Source organism: Schistocerca nitens, chromosome 4 (genome assembly GCF_023898315.1).
Source record: "Schistocerca nitens isolate TAMUIC-IGC-003100 chromosome 4, iqSchNite1.1, whole genome shotgun sequence".
Classification (NCBI taxonomy): Eukaryota; Metazoa; Arthropoda; class Insecta; order Orthoptera; family Acrididae; genus Schistocerca; species Schistocerca nitens.
Genome location: NC_064617.1, coordinates 948,014,703 through 948,033,825, shown reverse-complemented (window position 1 = coordinate 948,033,825; position 19,123 = coordinate 948,014,703). Strand labels below are relative to the sequence as shown.

At 43.1% G+C, this 19,123-nt stretch overlaps 1 protein-coding gene across 1 annotated transcript in view; it reads left to right on the top strand.

Moving 5' to 3' along the window:
• The window catches only part of LOC126252711 (uncharacterized), a 290,750-nt gene that overhangs the window by 234,591 nt on the left and 37,036 nt on the right, over positions 1 to 19,123 (top strand). Inside the window, exon 3 of the mRNA XM_049953613.1 lies at positions 4,107 to 4,164. Within this exon, the coding sequence (XP_049809570.1) occupies positions 4,107 to 4,164 (58 nt within the window). The remainder of the gene's footprint in view (positions 1 to 4,106; positions 4,165 to 19,123) is intronic.

Genomic DNA, 19,123 nt, shown 5'->3' with positions numbered 1-19,123 from the left:
TCACCAAAGGTTGTTTTGACTTTCCTGTATGCTGAGTCTGTCCTTCCGACAATCATATCTTTTTCGATGTCTTCACATTTTTCCTGCAGCCTTTTCGTCTTAGCTTCCCTGCACTTCCTAATTATTTCATTCCTCAGCGACTTGTGTTTCTGTATTCCTGATTTTCCCGGAACATGTTTGTACTTCCTCCTTTCATCAATCAACTGAAGTATTTCTTCTGTTACCCATGGTTTCTTCGCAGTTACCTTCTTTGTACATATGTTTTCCTTCCCAACTTCTGTGATGGCCCTTTTTAGGGATGTCCATTCCTCTTAACTGTACTGCCTACTGCGCTATTCCTTATTGCTGTATCTATAGCGTTAGAGAACTTCAAACGTATCTCGTCATTCCTTAGTACTTTGTAACCTCCCCCTCACTTATCGACCTTAATGACAGTGAAAAATTAAACCGCGTGTACCTAATGGAAATTTGGGAAAAGCAATCGTCACCGAAGTTAATCTGTCGGTAAAGAGGGAGGAAAGGGTTACATCTTAATAAAATGAAAAATGCAAATGAAACTGGTGGAAATTAATTTTGAAAAGGGGTAAAGTTAATAAAGAAAGTAAATGTGCGGCCGTTACGTTAACAATTAACTAGCGGTAATTAGATATTTGAGATTTGGGGGAAATTACGGTCGCCAGTCCTAAGGACAATTACTATAGTAACTGAAAAAAGAAAGGTTATTACACATATAATTAGCACTAGAAGCGTGGCAACTGAAGGTTGACACGTGTAGTGTGAAAACTGAAAGTTTGTCAGAAGTAATAAAATTCGCTACACTTTGACTTAATTAAGCAAAAGAATTAATAAAACCGGAAAATCGAAAGTTAATTTAGTGACTGAAGTTAATAGTGAGCTTTCTTTCTGAAGCACATCGAAATTCAGTAAAATAAGGTTAGTCTTGGACTACCTCAACAATCATTTCAAAAGCTACTTGAATCTACGCAATTTAGAAATAAGAGATTTAACTTTGAACTTGAATTAAATGATTCTGAACAATTAACAATAGTAAAATTTAGTACGTACCAAGCTGAGCTGCAGTCACAGGTAACTAAAATACGGTAACAAAACTCGCACTCTTAATTTGTGCTTGTGCAATCTAAATATTGTAGCCAGCTATGAATACCTTAACTGAACTTTGAAATTAAAGCAGTGAAATCGAATGATGCTGGCGTTTGAATTTCAACGACACTCGGGCTCATTTCGGAAAAGGAAGGGACCCTGCTTGGCAATGCAATTGGGACAATGAGCAACAAAGGTTCATGCTAAGTTGCTGTAATTTTGTGATGCAACAATTTTAAAAGTTTGAAAATCTGAGGTCTGCCATACAGTTCTAAAACTTTACGTGCTTCCAGTCTTCCTTGTTGGCTGATTGAAGGTTTGAAGCCGTCGATCGAGGAGGTGGCGACAGTCACTCATTGTCGGCCGTCGCTGTTGCAGAAGCTGGATGTTGGCGCGCCTTCTTCTCGACACGGTCACCAGACGAAACGGGTTCTTGATGTGCGCCAGCTAATGCTTCCCGTCCGCGACACCATGTCAGCAACTATCATCGCAAGTCGAGCGCAATTACATGCTGCCAAACCCCGAAAGCGCGGCAACTCGCGTGAGCTTCACACAACACACCTGCCCCACTGCACTACCCCAGCCAGACTCCCTCTGCTCTGCCCGCGCTCCACGCGGCAGAGTTAACACTACCAAAGATCCTAAACACTTTTGTTCTCCACACGACCTATCGATGTATTCGTTCGATAGCATAGTTTTCCCTAGGCCAGACCCAGCGTATAAATACAAATAATATTCTCAAAACAAACCAATTATAAATCGACATAAATGCATAAATATATACAAATAGTAAAACAATTACAATATACAAAGACACAGAATTGTTATATCTTCAGTTAACAAAATAAGGAAAAAAATTTGCAGTGCAATAGATGGAAATAGGAGGATATGCATTTCCGGCGTTACAACTTCCGTATCCCACTTCTTTGCGTATTGATTCTTCCTGACTAATGTCTTGAACTTCAGCCTACTCTTCATCACTACTATATTGTGATCTGAGTCTATATCTGCTCCTGGGTACGCCTTACAATCCAGTATCTGATTTCGGAATCTCTGTCTGACCATGATGTAACCTAATTGAAATCTTCCCGTATCTCCCGGCATTTTCCAAGTATACCTCCTCCTCTTGTGATTCTTGAACAGGGTATTCGCTATTACTAGCTGAAACTTGTTACAGAACTCAATTAGTCTTTCTCCTCTTTCATTCCTTGTCCCAAGCCCATATTCTCCTGTAACCTTTTCTTCTACTCCTTCCCCTACAACTGCATTCCAGTCGTCCATGACTATTAGATTTTCGTCCCCCTTTACATACTGCATTACCCTTTCAATATTCTCATACACTTTCTCTATCTGTTCATCTTCAGCTTGCGACGTCGGGATGTATACCTGAACTATCGTTGTCGGTGTTGGTCTGCTGTCGATTCTGATTAGAACAACCCGGTCACTGAACTGTTCACAGTAACTCACCCTCTGCCCTACCTTCCTATTCATAACGAATCCTACACCTGTTATACCATTTTCTGCTGCTGTTGATACCCATCTGACCAGAAATCCTTGTCTTCCTTCCACTTCACTTCGCTGACCCCTACTATATCTAGATTGAGCCTTTGCATTTCCCTTTTCAGATTTTCTAGTTTCCCTACCACTTTCAAGCTTCTGACATTCCACGCCCCGACTCGTAGAACGTTATCCTTTCGTTGATCTTTTTCTCATGGTAACCTCCCCCTTGGCAGTCCCCTCCCGGAGATCCGAATGGGGGACTATTCCGGAATCTTTTGCCAATGGAGAGATCATCATGACCTTAGAACTACTTAAACCTAACTAACCTAAGGACATCACACACATCCATGCCCGAGGCAGGATTCGAAACTGCGATCGTAGCGGTCGCGCGGTTCCAGACTGACACGCTTATAACCGCTCGGCCACAGCGGCCGGCTTCCCTCTTGCACGAACGAGTTTTCTTGCATAGAAATGTCCTTCTACAAAACAACTTGTCCAATTTTCCCCGTCATTTCTCGAAGATTGTTGCGTTGCATCGGTTATGTCGTTGCACATCAGAATGTCTCAACGGCAAATATGTCTCTAGTTAATAAGATGTCTGCTTTCGAAATCTAAGAAAACATTAGCACTGAACCATTCCACAAGCACGTTTATTTCTTTCATTTGCGTTTTCGTCAGCAAATTCTGTTCAAATTCGCTCAAAAACAAATCTGAGGCTTAAAGTAGCTTCGAGCTCCTATAATTCTGATATTAATTAGCCTTTAATAATCAAGTATGCAAGAACATTTTAAACTGGTTAACTTGTGAACCTATTGTAGACCGTATGGGTGGGTGTTTTTGGCTTCAGTTTTGCACCGCACTACACTTTTGCAGTTACAAAATTTGTGTGCGTTAAAATATGATGTGAGATGAAAGAAAAAAGGCTTAACTAGAATTTACCATCTTCTCCGTCACATCCCAATCCGGCCACACTCTATTAAGCTTTCCTTCGTTTCCTTAAATTACTTCCGGCGAATATTAATTAGCACTTGTTTATCGATTGTACATTAAATTCTAATCTTCCGACCTTTCCACTTCCTTCAATAGAAACGAAACTAGCACGAAGAATAATATAGTGGCAAATTTTCTTTTCAATTTATGAACGCTCTGAGCATTTATACAGATTAAACATTAAAGTTATTTGCGACACAGCGTTCGAACTCTCTTCCTCGCTTTGTGGAAGGATGGGAAGGGGTGGGGAGTTATTTTTCTTCGAATCCATACGAGTAAGCTTAACAGAATGCCTTTCGTTTCAGCTTGTGCAGTTTCTTCTCTTCCACTCTCCGCAGGGATCAACAATATTGATGACGGTGAAGGACCAGACTCTTGAATATAGAAGGATACGTTGCTAATGTAATCCACGGTAGCACCAGTTAGTTAAAAGCTACGGGACAATTCGAGAATCAGTTATGTCACAGCGATTGTTTGGAGTAGTAACTAATGTTAATGCATTTCTTCTGTTCCAGAAATACGTCAGCGAAGCGAGCATCGTCCGAGAGTGCGCTGACAAGTGCGTCGAAAAAGGTAAGCACCAGAAATGCAAGAGTTTTAAATTCCACCACTCCTGAATTATCACGTCTACAGCACTACTTGTAGCCAAAAAAATCTAAAAGCGTTACATGCCACCTTTCGTGAAATTAGATTTTTCGGGACCAGAATTCATGCGTGAAAGTCACTGTTGCCAAATATTTTGAAAGCAGTCATTGTGGAAATGTTCTGTAACGTTTCATTACACATCTTCTTTAATGAGAGGCAGACCGAAACCCCCTACACCATAATTCCTTTTGAAACACATTTTCAGCATAACCATGCTCCTTCCGAAGTTATTTCGTTTATTAATTCCTTAAAATAGCGACAATGAATAAATCTGTACCCAAAGAAATAACTCTGAGGAAATGGCGCTAAAAGCCAAAAACATTTCTTTCCAACCTCAACGTATATTCGTATTATTCCTGAAAGATTAGATTTTTTTTAGATAGCCTCCTCACAAATATTTATTTTTGGTACTTAGCTCATTTACGTTTTCTTCCCTTTCTGGATATTCTCAGTTAATCATCACATATAGAAATACTAGGAACTGCGCGTAGTATATTTAAATGTAAATTAGATTCTTTCCCCACTTTATGAAGTTCCTACTTTCCTTGGACGAAAATTAATTTCTGCCACTGTAAGAAGATTATCTTCAGTTAAATTTTTCACAAAATAGTGTTTTCTAGCAATCACAGCATGATCTAATTATCTTATAACCTGTTATTACTCTGGAGCGTTTGCGATAGTTTCTGTGCCTATTACGAGAAACACTTCGTACTTAACGTATGGTTATTCTCAATACATAATCCATTTTTTCTCTATCAGTTCCAATAGATTTGATATTTTATATTTTTATTAAAGCACACTCCTTGGTATCCATTTCTTATGTCATCATAAGCAATTTCTAACAAGAAACGGTTCTTGGTCAATTTCCTTTTAATTTTTCTGTTCTGAATCGTGCATAATTCAAGCCTTATGAGCTGTCTTTAGGAAATACACGTGTGTCAGCTCACTTCTCCTTTCTCTTCTGTTTTAACCTGCTAGTTGTTGTATCATATTCCTTAACGTGAGAGAACTGTATTTCGCTCTTAAATCACTTTCACAGAAGTTCAACTATGAGATGATAGCCCTTTGGCTAAGTGATTCACAACGGTATCTTCGCGAGTAGTCTACTTGAGTACCGTATCCTGATTACAGCCTCCCGTAAATAAAGAAATTCGATATACTCTTACAATGCGCTATCACGTAGATCAATAATAGCATATTTTCTTAAGTATGCACTGTAATACTTGTTCCTTGTGTTCTAGCAGCCGCAAAGAAGGTTTGTTCTATTCCTGCGTTTTTTTAGTCTATAGTCTACAAGCCAGAGCATTTTTAATCATGATTGGCATTAACATGAATACCCAGGAATCAAAAATACAGAGTTATTGTGTCTGCAGTGAGGTGCAGTTGTCCGTATGACTAGGACCTGTATATTTAAATTAATAACAGATTGCTGTACAACCCGTACCTCTAATGCCCAGTAGCACGTCCTCTTGGATAGATGCATGCCTGTACTCTTCAGCCGGCCGCGGTGGTCTCGCGGTTCTAGGCGCGCAGTCCGGAACCGTGCGACTGCTACGGTCGCAGGTTCGAATCCTGCCTCGGGGATGGATGTGTGTGGTGTCCTTAGGTTAGTTAGGTTTAAGTAGTTCTAAGTTCTAGGGGACTGATGACCACAGCAGTTGAGTCCCATAGTGATCAGAGCCATTTGAACCATTTGTACTCTTCATGGCATGCTATCAACAAGTTCATCAAGGCACTGTTGGTCCAGATTTTCCCACTCCTCAACAGCGATTCAGCGTAGATCCCTCGTGGTTGGCGGGTCACGTCGTCCATAAACAGCCCTTTTCAATATATACCAGGTGTGTTCGATAGGGTTCATGTCTGGGGAACATGCTGGCCAGTCTAGTCGAGCGATGTCGTTGTTCTGAAGGAAGTCATTCACAGGATGTGCACGATGGGGGCGCGAAACGTCGTCCGTGAAGGCGAATGACTCACCAATATGCTGCCGATATGGTTGCACTATTGGTCGGACGATGGCATTCACGTATCGTAAAGATGTGACGGCGCAGCGGCATACGTCTGTCCCACATAATGCCACCCTGAAACATCAGGGAACTTCCGCCTTGTTGCACTCGCTGGACAGTGTGTCTAAGGCATTTAGCCGGGCCTGGTTGCCTCCAAACACGTCTCCGACGATTGTCTGATTGAAGGCATATGGAACACTCATCGGTGAAGAGAACATGATGCCAATCCTGAGCGGTCCATCCGGCATGTTGTTGGGCCCATCTGTACCGTGCTGCATGGTGTCGTGGTTGCAAAAATGGACCTCGCCATAGACGTCGGGAGTGAAGTTGCGCGTCATGCAGCCTATTGCGCACAGTTTGAGTCCTTCCTGGCACAAAGTAACAATGCGGACACAATCAAACCGCGGTATTGACCGTCTAGGCATGGCTGAACTACAGACAACACAAGCCATGTACCTCCTTCCTGGTGGAATGACTGGAACTGATCAGCCGTCGGACCCCCTCCGTCAAATTGGTGCTGCTCATGCATGGTTGTTTACATCTTTGGGCGGGTTTAGTGACATCTCTGAACAGTCCAAGGGACTGTGTCTGCGATACAACATCCATACACAACGTCTGTCTTCAAGAGTTCTGGGAACCGGAATGATGCAAAACTTTTTTTTGATGTTGGTGTTATGCCTTAAAAGTAACAAGCATTCTATTAAAGTCCTAGGGAAAGATTCGTTTCATATCCCACCTAATGATTTTTGGTATTCTGTCGCTTCCTAGGCATTCTTTAAAATGCCGGATTTCACAGTTTACCGATAACATATACACTAAAACAAACACTGTGTGTTGTATGCTCACAAAAGTGGTCGTGAAAGTTGGGTAGCAATGGAACAAGCAAAGTCGAACTGCTGATCTGTGGTAAGTGTAAGTTGCATACTTCGTACTTTCATTGGGAAATATTTGACCTGCCTTATGCGTGGAGGTTACTCTACAGAAACAAGCAGTTCCGGCGGAAAGTGACGGTATGCAAAGGACATTCTTTAACTTTTGTATAAAAACATGACACACAGCTAGAATTTTTCATGAAAACGGGTGCTTTTTGGGATCCTACGGCCTTCTCTTATATGACTGTGGCGTCACGTAGTTTCCTGCAAATGCCAGTATCAGAAATTCAACAATCAGATAAATACACAAAAAACCAAGAATACCTTTAACGTGTGCGACAGCTTGTTAACTGTCCCTCCCCTCATAGGTTACGGTAACAATGTACCCAGAATAACAGAATACAGCTGCAGGAAAAGAACGTGTTAACTGTACAGAAAAAAAGTAATAATGTTGAAGGCCGCACATCGTCATGGGTTTCTCATTACGACGGAAGACGCTTTATAAGACAGTGTAATAAGAAATGTTGTTATAGCGTCGGCTTCCACGTTGGAAAATTGATGCCAGGCTGGTTGTGAATAATGATTGTGAATGAAAACATAACTTAGCTCCTTCTTCTTTGCAGCTTAATTACAGAAACACAAGAAATAGTTCTCAATCAAGTCTCTACCTTGAAGTGGGCGAGAAGCGGTAAATCTGGTTCACTGTCAGCCACTGAAGACTGAATCACAGTTAAGTTTGTCCGCAGCTCGTGGTCTTGTGGCTAACGTTGAGGCCTCTGGATCACAAGGACCAGGGTTCGATTCCCGGCCGGGTTTTCTCTGCCCGAGGACTGGGTGTTTGGGTTATCCTCATCATTTCATCATCATCATCATTCGTGACAGTGGCTAGATTGGACTGTGAAAAAAATTGGTAAAAATTTGGACTTTGTACGGGCACTGATGACCAAGCAGTTGAACGCCCCGCAAACCAAACATCATCATCATCACAGTCAAGCTTTCAAAAGGCGCACATATTATCTCTGACTGCACAGACACTACAACGCACCATAATACCAAAGCCCTGTAGGTTGCACTTTGGTAGACGCCGAGTCTAGACTGGTGGCAGCTACAAGTATCGTAGAGGCGAAGCTCTAATGTCGATAGACTGGCTAGCGTCGGTATAAATATGGTCACGGAGCACCTAAACGAGGAGGCGAAATAGTGTCCACAAGAGCTGCGCTGTGTTCATGGATACGCGCGCTGCAGTCGGCTAGCTTGCCGCAACTCGTGGCGGCTGCCAGAGGTTCTGTTGTCGACAAACCAGCGAGTTTGGTTGCTGTCTGCGATGTTTACTAACACGCGAGACAAGTGTTGGACGGTAATGGGCTTGCTCGCATATGAGCTGGCACCAGAGGACGACGACTGAGTACTGGCCACCCGAAGGACACAGGCGTGCGACTGGCTGCGGTCACGCAGGCGCGTAGCCGCAGAGACAGCAAAAACCATATAAGCAAATCTGTGTGTAGACACTCTGGGCAGACGGAGAATAACCAACATGCAATAGGGACGTCACGATATACGGCGACTGCTAGCCGACTTCAGTTACATCAGAGTCTTTAGCGCCCTGTCTGTTAAGCAACACTAACAGCAGCTCCAGGAATGATGTCTCTCCTACAGTATTATCTTCTACTCCAACTGATGATTGTCAACACCAGAAGAGATCCAAATTTACTCGCCATTATGCATACTGCAATCTTCATGGTCATGCACTATCGACAGTTTATACGTATGCAAGATGTCTTCCTATGACCGATGATCTACTACCGTTCATGCTAGTAATAACACTGGGCTTTGCTTGGCCATTTCTCCCCAGTATGTTGTGTCCTTTCTTCTAGACGTGACAGATGAGCAAGGTACTCAAGAGGTCGTTTGTAAACTTAGGAATGTAGACCAGAGCTGCTGCTGTGTCTCAGGTAGGGGAATAATATCATGATACAGTGTAGACAGCTATATTCTGTGCGCACATTTATCAGTTCATCAAGCGATCTTTATTGGTCATTGTTCTAGACAAAATGACACCTAGCATCTTGCATTGTACTCAAGTGTCCAAGGATACCGCTTTTGTGTCTAGAACAATGGCACTGGAATCCCTGAGCTGTGGCTGAGCTATTTCTTCCCATCATCATTTCTTCTAATAGTGGTAATGAGCAAGGTACGCAAGAGATAGAATGTAAACTTTGGAATATAGGAAGGTGATAATATCAAAATCTTTGCTGTGAGGCTGGGTCTGGAGTCGTTCATGGGTAACTCAGTTTGAAGAGCACTGACAGGGAAGGGTAAGTTTCGTGTTCGCGTATCGGTCCGGTACACATTACCAACTTTAGCCCATATAAACAGATACTCATCTGCATTCAATTTCTTCTTCCTTCGGGTACTCAAAACAAATGGCAAACTGGGAACCAGTGTACCATATGGAACTTTAGCTAAGAGTCCTGTTGTCTCAGCTATACTCCATGTTTTCCAAGCTAATATGTTATTATCTGGAAAATCTTCAAGGTCACCATAGTCTGCATGGTTACCCCATACAACAGCAAGTGTAAGCCATGTACTACCTCCAAAGAGAGCTTGTGCATCACATGTAAAGTTCAGCCGGAGTCCTCGAAAAACATTTGGACCTCCAATAAGTTGTTGTTTATTAAACTGTCCAGCCAAGTCAATATCTATTGCCTTCAAAGCACGATACACAGGAACGCTGCGCCGCCAGCGACGACGGTAACCACGTCGCAGAGGCATTGCTGTGGCACGTTAACAAATATGAACGTAGCAAGCCAACGCCCAGCGAGACTAGATACTACCTCTAAAATTTTGGAAAGGTAGTAAAGATAGTACAGTTTGATATTCGTGATGCCACTCTAAATACAGAAACTTTGTACTAGGGGCGTTCAGTAAGTAGCGCAACACTTTTTTCGACCAGTTGCGGTTGAAAATATGCGGGATATTTTTTTGGAACATCGTGGAGTATTTCTGCTCCAACACCTATAATTTCGTGAAGTTCCTATAGGTGGTGGCGTTATACCTAGGCTTCAAAACGGCGTCTGTAATGGAGTTGCGTTCCAAGCAGAAAGCTGTCATTGAGTTTCTTTTCGTGGAAAACCAGAGCATCTCCAACATTCATAGGGGCTTGCAAAGTGTCTACGGATACGTGGCAGTGAACAAACACATGGTGAGTCGTTGAGCGAGGCGCTACAAGGCCGCGCAAACCTTTCCGATCCCCATCGTGCGGGCCGGTCACATTCAGCCATGACTCCTGCTACGTTGGAACATGCGCACTCTGTCATTCGAGGTGATCAACGGATCACAGTCACAAAACATCGCTGATCAACTGGACGTCTCTTTTGGTAGTGTTGAAACACTCATCCACCAGTTGGGATACTCAAGGGTGTTCGTCTCTCACACTGCACAGAACAAACAAACAGAAATTAATTATGTAACTTTATTTTTTCAATGTGAAACATACCCTTTGAACAATTATACACGACTGTCCTTAAACTGATACACAATATTTTTTTTAGCGCAACGCAATCTGACTTTCAAAAATCCCTACAAAAGAATGGCCCTGACTAACATTAACCTATGCATTTCACAAATCGCTTACCTCACAAAAATCTTGGTTACTCGAACTACTGCAATACAGCGAGCGCCACTACTGCCAGCTAAATAAAAGATTCAAACTACGGAAGGCACTAACTATTGATAGGCATAGTTAGCAAATGAAAGATTTTAATAGAGAACAAACAATGTATTTACCTTAATAGTCATAATATATATATAGCAGTTCATGACAAATTTCAAAACTCCGCCATCTCTCTCCCCACATCCACCACTGCTGGCGGCTCACCTCCAACTGCGCAACGCTACGCGCTGTTCACAGCCAGCTGCCTGACACTACAATGGCGAGTATTACAACAATGCAAAGCAGCCACAGACTGCACACAGCACAGCCAGTGATTTTCATACAGAGGTGGCGTTACCAATAAAAAAAACCTAAACAGCCTACTTACAAATGTGATGGTTAAAATTACCTTCAGATCACCTTAAATGATGGCAATGGTGAATTTTCACATCTATAGAACAGAGTCCACTACCGATTTAGTCCTGAATAAAACATCGACCCACCGGTTTAACTATGAAATTTCTGCCTTCAGGTTCCTCCTAAACAGATTAAATAATGTTCCCCACACATCAGGGGCTTATGAAAGGAAAATTAGATGTAATCAAGTATGTGTGTTATGGGTGTCCAGGGTCTATAATTAAAATGCTGAATAAAAAAAATGTGCTAGTGGAGCATGGTACAGAAAGAGAGGGAATTATTCTTAACCCAGTGATGAAACAGAATGAGTTTTATAAGATGCCATTTCATGGACACGTATCAGAGAAGGCTGAAACGAAACTGATGTTAGCCAACATAGTTCCCGCATTTTTGTACCAAAAAAATTGGGCAGCCACCTAACAGAAGACCATAAAGAGTTTCCATCTGTTTGGCCCAATTAAGGATGCACTCCGTGGGAAGCAGTACATGGATAATGCAGAGGTTACTGGTGCAGTAAGACTTTGGCTCCGACATCAACCAGTGGAGGGGTACCATGCGGCCCTCCCAGTAAGGCAGTGTAAGGCTGTCACATTGAACGGAGACTATGTTTAAAAATGTTTACAACCAGAAAAGTGGGAAATAATATGGCGTTTCGGAATCGTGAATAAAACCAACCTGCTCTCAGAGAAAAAGTGTTCAATTACTTACTGAATTCCCCTTGCATTTTCCTGAACAAAATCCATTTGCCCATTGCATAGGCCGCTTTTATCCAGTAGATTTCTCAACCTGAGAATTAGTTGCATAGCTGAGCACTGAGTGCTTCCTTTTACTCCATTTGCGTATAAAATAGAAATGAGGGCGAAATATGCTACTTCTAGTACGTTTCGGCGTACATTGGACCGAAGTATGCATGCGTGTCTAAATACTTCCCCCTATTGAAAGAATTACGGCCAAGGAGGGGAGTCGGCGCTTCCGTAGTCCAGTCAAAAGCAGCGCCTAGGCAGAGAGCTGGAGAAAATAGGGCACGAGGTGAAGCTGGCGAATAGAATGGAGAGGTGGGATGGGAAGGGATGACTGGAAGGGCGCAGGGCTGGCGTTATCTGCAGCGGCGGCGCCCTCAGGAGAAAGGAAGAAGCCAGGCGTGCGCTGCCGCTCGGCCGCTCCTGGCCTCCGCTCTCCGCCGGATTGCCGGCAGGCCGGCCAGGCAGCCAGCGCCCTTCTGCTAGCAGCTGAGAGCCTGCTGGCGGCCGCTGCCGAAGAGGCCGCACTGATTGCCTCGCCCCCTCCCTCCTCCCTGCGCACACCACACTCCGCTTTCCAGTGTACCTCGGCGCTAACAATACCCCCTTTCAACAGCGCAATTTTTCATTTTACATCGACACCCTTTGCGAGAGCTGTAGACATGGGCTTCCGCCCCACAGAATGGTAGTCATTAAATAAGCCGACCTTGGGGAAGACCAGTTTGGATTCCGGAGAAACGTGGGCACACGCAAAGTGATACTGACCCTACGACTTACTTTAGAGTATAAGCTAAGGAAAGGCCAACCTATGTTTATAACGTTTGTAGACTTAGAGAAAGCTTTTGACAATATTGACTAGAATACTCTCTTAGAAATCCTGAAGGCAGCAGGGATAAAATACGGGAAGCAGAAGGCTAGTTACAGCTTGTACAGAAACCAGACGGCAGTAATAAGAGTCGAGGGGCATGAAAACGAGGCAGTAGTTGGAAAGAAAGAGAGAGAGGGTTGTAGCCTATCCCCGATATTACTCAATCCATACACTGAGTAAGCAGTAAAGGAAACCAAAGAAAAATTGGGAGAAATAATTAAAATTCAGGGTGAAGAAATAAAAATTTTGAGGTTCGCCGATGACATAATTATGTCAGAGACAGCGAAGGGCTTGGAAGAGCAGGTGAACACAATGGACAATGTCTTGAAAGAAGAACATTAGACGAACATCAACAAAACAAAATAAGGATAATGGAATGTAGTCGAATTAAATCAGGTGAGTCTGAGAGAATTAGATTATGAAAAAAGAAACTTAAAGAAGTAGGTGAGTTTCGCTATTTGGGCAATAAAATAACTGGTCTTGGGCGAAGTAAAGAGGATATCAAATGTAGACTGGCAATGGCAAGAAACACGTTTCTGAAGAAAAGAGATTTATTAACATCGAATATACATTTAAGTGTTGGGAAGTCTTTTGGCTCTGAGCACTATGCGACTTAACTTCTGAGGTCATTAGTCGCCTAGAACTTAGAACTAATTAAACCTAACTAACCTAAGGACATCACACACATCCATGCCCGAGGCAGGATTCGAACCTGCGACCGTAGCGGTCACGCGGTTCCAGACCGAAGCGCCTTTAACCGCACGGCCACACCGGCCGGCGGGAAGTCTTTTCTGAAAGTATTTGTATGAAATGTAGCCATGTATGGAAATGAAGAGTGATAAACAGCTTAAACAAGAGAATAGAAGATTTTGAAACATGGTGCTATAGATGAGTAGATTGGTAGATCCCGTAACTAACGAGAAGGTACTAAATAGAATTTGGGAGAAAAGAAATTTGTAGCACAACCTGACTAGAAAAAGGGACCGGTTGATAGGAGACATTTTGAGACATCAAGGGATCACTAGTTTATTATAGGAGGTAAGTGTGAAGGGTAAAAATCGTAGATGGAGACCAAAAGATGAATACAGTAAGAAGATTCAGAAGGATGCAGGTTTTGTGGGTACTGGGAGATGAAGAAGCTTGCACAGGATAGAGTAGCACGGAGAGCTGCATCAAACCAGTCTTTGGAGTGAAGACCACAACAATAACAAACTTTAAACAGTCCTTCTTGTGGAACAGAAGCACCTGCGTAAGTCCAATTTGAAAAATGAAGGAACTGCACTACAGCTGCTGATCAACGATCTTGTATTGCACACAAGACCGGTTTCGGAACACTAAAATGTTCCACCATCTTGCGTAAAGTGTAATAATGAAAGTATTGTGGTATACGGCAGTTGGAACAGATACTCCAGTTTTATAAAATATCATAGGAGGAACTCTGCAGATAAAATTCCTAAAATAAATTGTTCGGTTGGTACATAAGTTCGTAGCGTTTTTGCAGAAGTACAGTAAACGTAACAGATACACACAACAGAGAGTTTAGTAATCAGTAATATATTCTCGTTCACTATTTACAACAGTCTGCCAGCGCTGGGGTACGTTCTAGAGTCCGTGACTGTAGAAATCACGTGGCTTTGTGGCGAAGAACTCGTCGAGTGAGTTTCGGAAGGCATTTTCATCCGGAAAGGAAGTTCCATGAAGGCTGTTCGATAGACAGCGGAAAAGGTGAAAATCCGAGCTCGCAAGATCAGGCGAATAAGGTGGCTACGAAATGAATTCCCAATCCAGCTCCTGTATAGTGTTTTCCGTCAGTCTAGCAGAATGCGGGCGGGCGTTATCGTTCAGTAGCATCAATTTACGCAGCCTTCTAGGAGTGACTGGTGTCGTTCAGGAGTCAATTGACGACGAGTAAGTAGAGGTTCACTTATGGCCATCCGCTGATTTTTGTGATTTTGGCTTAGAGCACGCGGTGTCCAAACACCCGATCTTTGAACCTTTCTCATTGCGTGCAAATGTCGCACGATGTTGAAATGATCATAGTTCATCATATTTGTCAGTTTTCGAGCATACTGAAGTAAATCATTGTGGATTAATGCGTTTAAACGATCTTCATCAAACGCCGCAGGTGTTCCTGAACGTGGAAACTCACTAATGTCACAATGTACCTTCTTAAAACATGCTCTGTCCAAAGTCATTATCCCCATACGCGGCGCAAATGTTTCTGCGTTCGCTGCTTTCGCCCCTCTGCTGAACTCAGACAGAAGAATATGTCAGAAACGCTCCGATTTCTCCACTTGGCACTCGATTTTCTAGCGTCTACAGCTCCGCTCACTATCTACAAATGATAATATGACAGAACGTAAACTCAGACAGCAACAGTGCACTACAAATAAAAAATGACAACCGATAAACAAACCAATGGCAACCGCAATATCAACATGCAAAATAAAAGCGCTACGAACTTACGCGCCATCCTAATAAAAGAGCAGGACGTTACTTACAAGTAAAATCGCTTGACCTCTTCCAAATGTTGTCATGGAACAGATGTTTAAACAAGATAAAAATGTGGTATTTTCGGGTCGATTCTGCGAAACTTTCCATACTGGGCTCATTATAAAGAACATGTTTACAACCGCCAAGAGAGGTGTATTAAAATCAAAATTGATACTCCTTTTAGCTCGACGCCTATGTGAGATACTCCTACAGTTTTGACAATCAGAGATAATATGCTTAGCAAGTAGTTTTGTAAGCAGACAGGTACCATTACATGTCTTTGGAACCTAAATTAAGAAACCAAATTACAGGCTTGGTCACCGGAATGAAGAAGAATGAAGAAGAAAGGAGTAAAAGGGGCACCTAGAAAAATTCGTAAGAAACGAGATCACACCGGATACCGAAAATCGCCTGGCGCGATATGAAACGGATGTGTGATTGGCAACTGTTTAAACCGGGAAAGCTGGAAGTAAAAGCAGAAAGGAGACGGAACCATAATATTAAGAGAGAAACAAGTTATTACATCACATGCACACGTTAACAAACCTGAATAGTGTCATAATTAAGCAAAATATTTTTATTATGCAGGTCAGTGAGTTCATTAATCGTATCAAGAGGATGGGAACGGAGACTTCTTAAGATTTCAATTTCGTCCAGAACATTAACTATCCGACCTTTCTCTGCAGAGTGTATGACATACAAATTATCGCTAACCTACTGCAGCTGGTGTTGATTGTCAATCAAATGCATGGTCAAAGCCGACTTGGAATTGGCCAAGTGTTTATGGTCTTTGAATCTCGTATAAAAATGGTACGGGCATGTACGACAAATGGAGGAAACCAGAATACCAAAATTGATACTGGAGTGGGAACCGGAGGGGAGAAGAAGAAGAGGACGACCTATGACCACCTAACCCCAAAATGTAAAGCACACAATGAGGAAAATGGGCGCAGAGGAAGAGGACACACAAGGTCAAAAGACCAGGAGGAATATTTTGAAAATGTAATTTAAGAACGTTTATTCTTTGTATAGTAATTTCCGAGTAAATTATTATGTTGGAGATAAGACTCTGCAATGAGGAAAAGCTCAAAAATAATTTTAAAAATCCTACCTTGCTGGCCAATACATTTGCTCTTACACATCCAATTTGTGCCGCTCTCAATACGATACACACCAGGATATAAGGAATGATCCTTTTTTAAAACTTCACGCTTGGTTAATCTACTGCCCAATTATTTTAACACAAAAAATGCGGGAGTCGTGTTGCCTAATGCCAGTTTCTTTCCAGTCCTCTCTTATATGTGTCCATGACATGGAATCTTATAAAACTCATTCCTTTTCATCACCGGGTTAAGAGTAATTCCTTTCCGTGCTCTTCCACGCTCCACCAGTAATTTTTTTTTTTATTCAGCACCTTAATCATAGATCCCGCATACCCATTACGCACAGCAATATACTTGATTATACCGAATTCCCTTTCATATACCTCTGATGTGAGGGGAACGTTATTTAATCTGTTTAGGAGGGACCTGAAGGCAGTGGTTTTATACACTAAGCGCCAGAGAAACTGGTATACACATGAGTATTCAAATACAGAGAGAATAGGGCGCTGTGGTCGGGTACAACTATATAAGACAACAAGTGTCCGGCGCAGTTGATAGATCACTTACTACCGCTACAATGGCAAGTTATCAAGATTTAGGTGAGTCTGAACGTGGTGTTATAGTCGGCGCACGAGGGATGGGACACAGCATCCCCGAGATAGCGATGAAGTGGGGATTTTCCCGTACGACCATTTCACGAGTGTACCGTGAATATCAGGAATCCCCAAAAACATCAAATCTCCGACATCGTTGAAGCCGGAAAAAGATCCTGCAAGAACGGGAGCAACGACGACTGAACAGAATCGTTCAGCGTGACGGAAGTAAAACCTTTCCGCAAACTGCTGCAGATTTCAGTGCTGGGCCGTCAACAAGTGTCCACGTATGAACCATTCAACGAAACATCATCGATATGGGCTTTCCGAGCCGACGGCTAACTCGTGTACCCTTGATGACTGCACCACACAAAGATTTACCCCTCGTATGGGCCCGTCAACACCGGCATTGGTCAGTTGATGACTGGAAACATGTTGCCTGGTCAGATGAGCCTCGTCTCAAATTGTATCGAGCGGTTGGATGTGTACGGGTATGGAGACAACGTCATGAATCTATTGACGCTGTACGTCAGCAGGGGACTGTTCAAGCTGGCGATGGTTCTGTAATGGTGTGGGGCGTTCGCAGTTGGAGTGATACGGGACACCTGATACGTCTAGATACGACTCTAACAGGTGGCACGTACGTATGCATCCTGTCTGATCACCTGCATCCATTCATGTCCATTGTGCATTCCGACGGACTTGGGCAACTTCAGAGGGACAATGCGACACCCGAGACGTCCAGAACTGCTACAGAGTGGCTCCAGGAACACTCTTGTCATTTTAAACACATCCGCTGGCCACCAAACTCCACAGACATGAACATTATTGAGCATTTCTGGGATGCCTTGCAACGTACTGTTCAGAAGAATTCTTTGCATCCCCTCATACTCTTACGAATTTATGGAGAGTCCTGCAGGATTCGAGGTGTCAGTTCCCTCCAGCACTGCTTCAGACATTAGTCGATTCGATGCCACGTCGTGTTGTGGCATTTCTGCGTGCTCGGGGGGGGGGGGGGGGGGGGGCTACACGATATCAAACAGGTGTACCAGTTTCTTTGGCTCTTCAGTGTATTTAAACGGGTGGGTCGATGTTATATTCAGGATTAAATCAGTAGTGGACTCTTCTCTATAGATGTGAAAATCTACCTTACCTTTAAGATGATTTGGAGGTAATTTTAACTATCACGTCGAAAAAAATAAAGTAACGTAATTAATTTCTGTTTGTTTCAAAGTACATGTCTACAGTTCTGGTACACAATCATATTCATTCTGTGCATTGTAGGAGACGAACTGCCGTAGTAATTTAAATTATTTGCGTTTGTGGGTATAATATCTAACCAGTCACTTTTTGGTCAACGGCCTTGCCGCAGTGGTAACACCGGGTCCCGTCGGATCACCGAAGTTAAGTGCTGTCGGGCTGGCCTAGCACGTGGATGGGTGACCATCCGGTCTGCCGAGCGTTGTTGGCAAGTGGGGTGCACTCAGCCTTTGTGAGGCAAACTGAGGAGCTACTTGATTGAGAAGTAGCGGCTCCGGTCTCGGCAACTGACATACGGCCGGGAGAGCGGTGTGCTGACCACATGCCCCTCCATATCCGCATCCAATGACGCCTGTGGGCTGAGGATGATACGGCGGCCAGTCGGTACCTTTGGGTCTTCATGGCCTGTGCGGGAGGAGTTTAGTTTTTAGTTAGTTACTTTTTGAATTCGATATGATTTATAATACCATTAACTAGATATCCGGTACTGCAGCCTTGTCGCCAGAGGAAGGAATTACAGGAACGTTACATTCTGGGACCTTTTGAAACAAGACCAGCCAGACATCACGTATTGACGGACAGGGACCGTCGAGCGTGGCGGAGGATGGTTGTATGAGAATCTGGGCACGTACGAGTAGGCCTCGAGCACCGAGGGTTCCCTACAAACTTGATTATCTGCATAGACAGTCAATCCCTCCCCAGAATTGGTATTTCAACGATTTTTGCACTTTATTGTTATATATATTGGCAAGGTATCAAAATATGTGACATAAATGACCATATATTTTGAGTTCATTGACGCAGAAGCTTAAATTTGTTACGTCGTCAAGGGACCATAGACCTAAGTATGTGACATAAATTTAAACGTGATACCTCTACCCGTTTC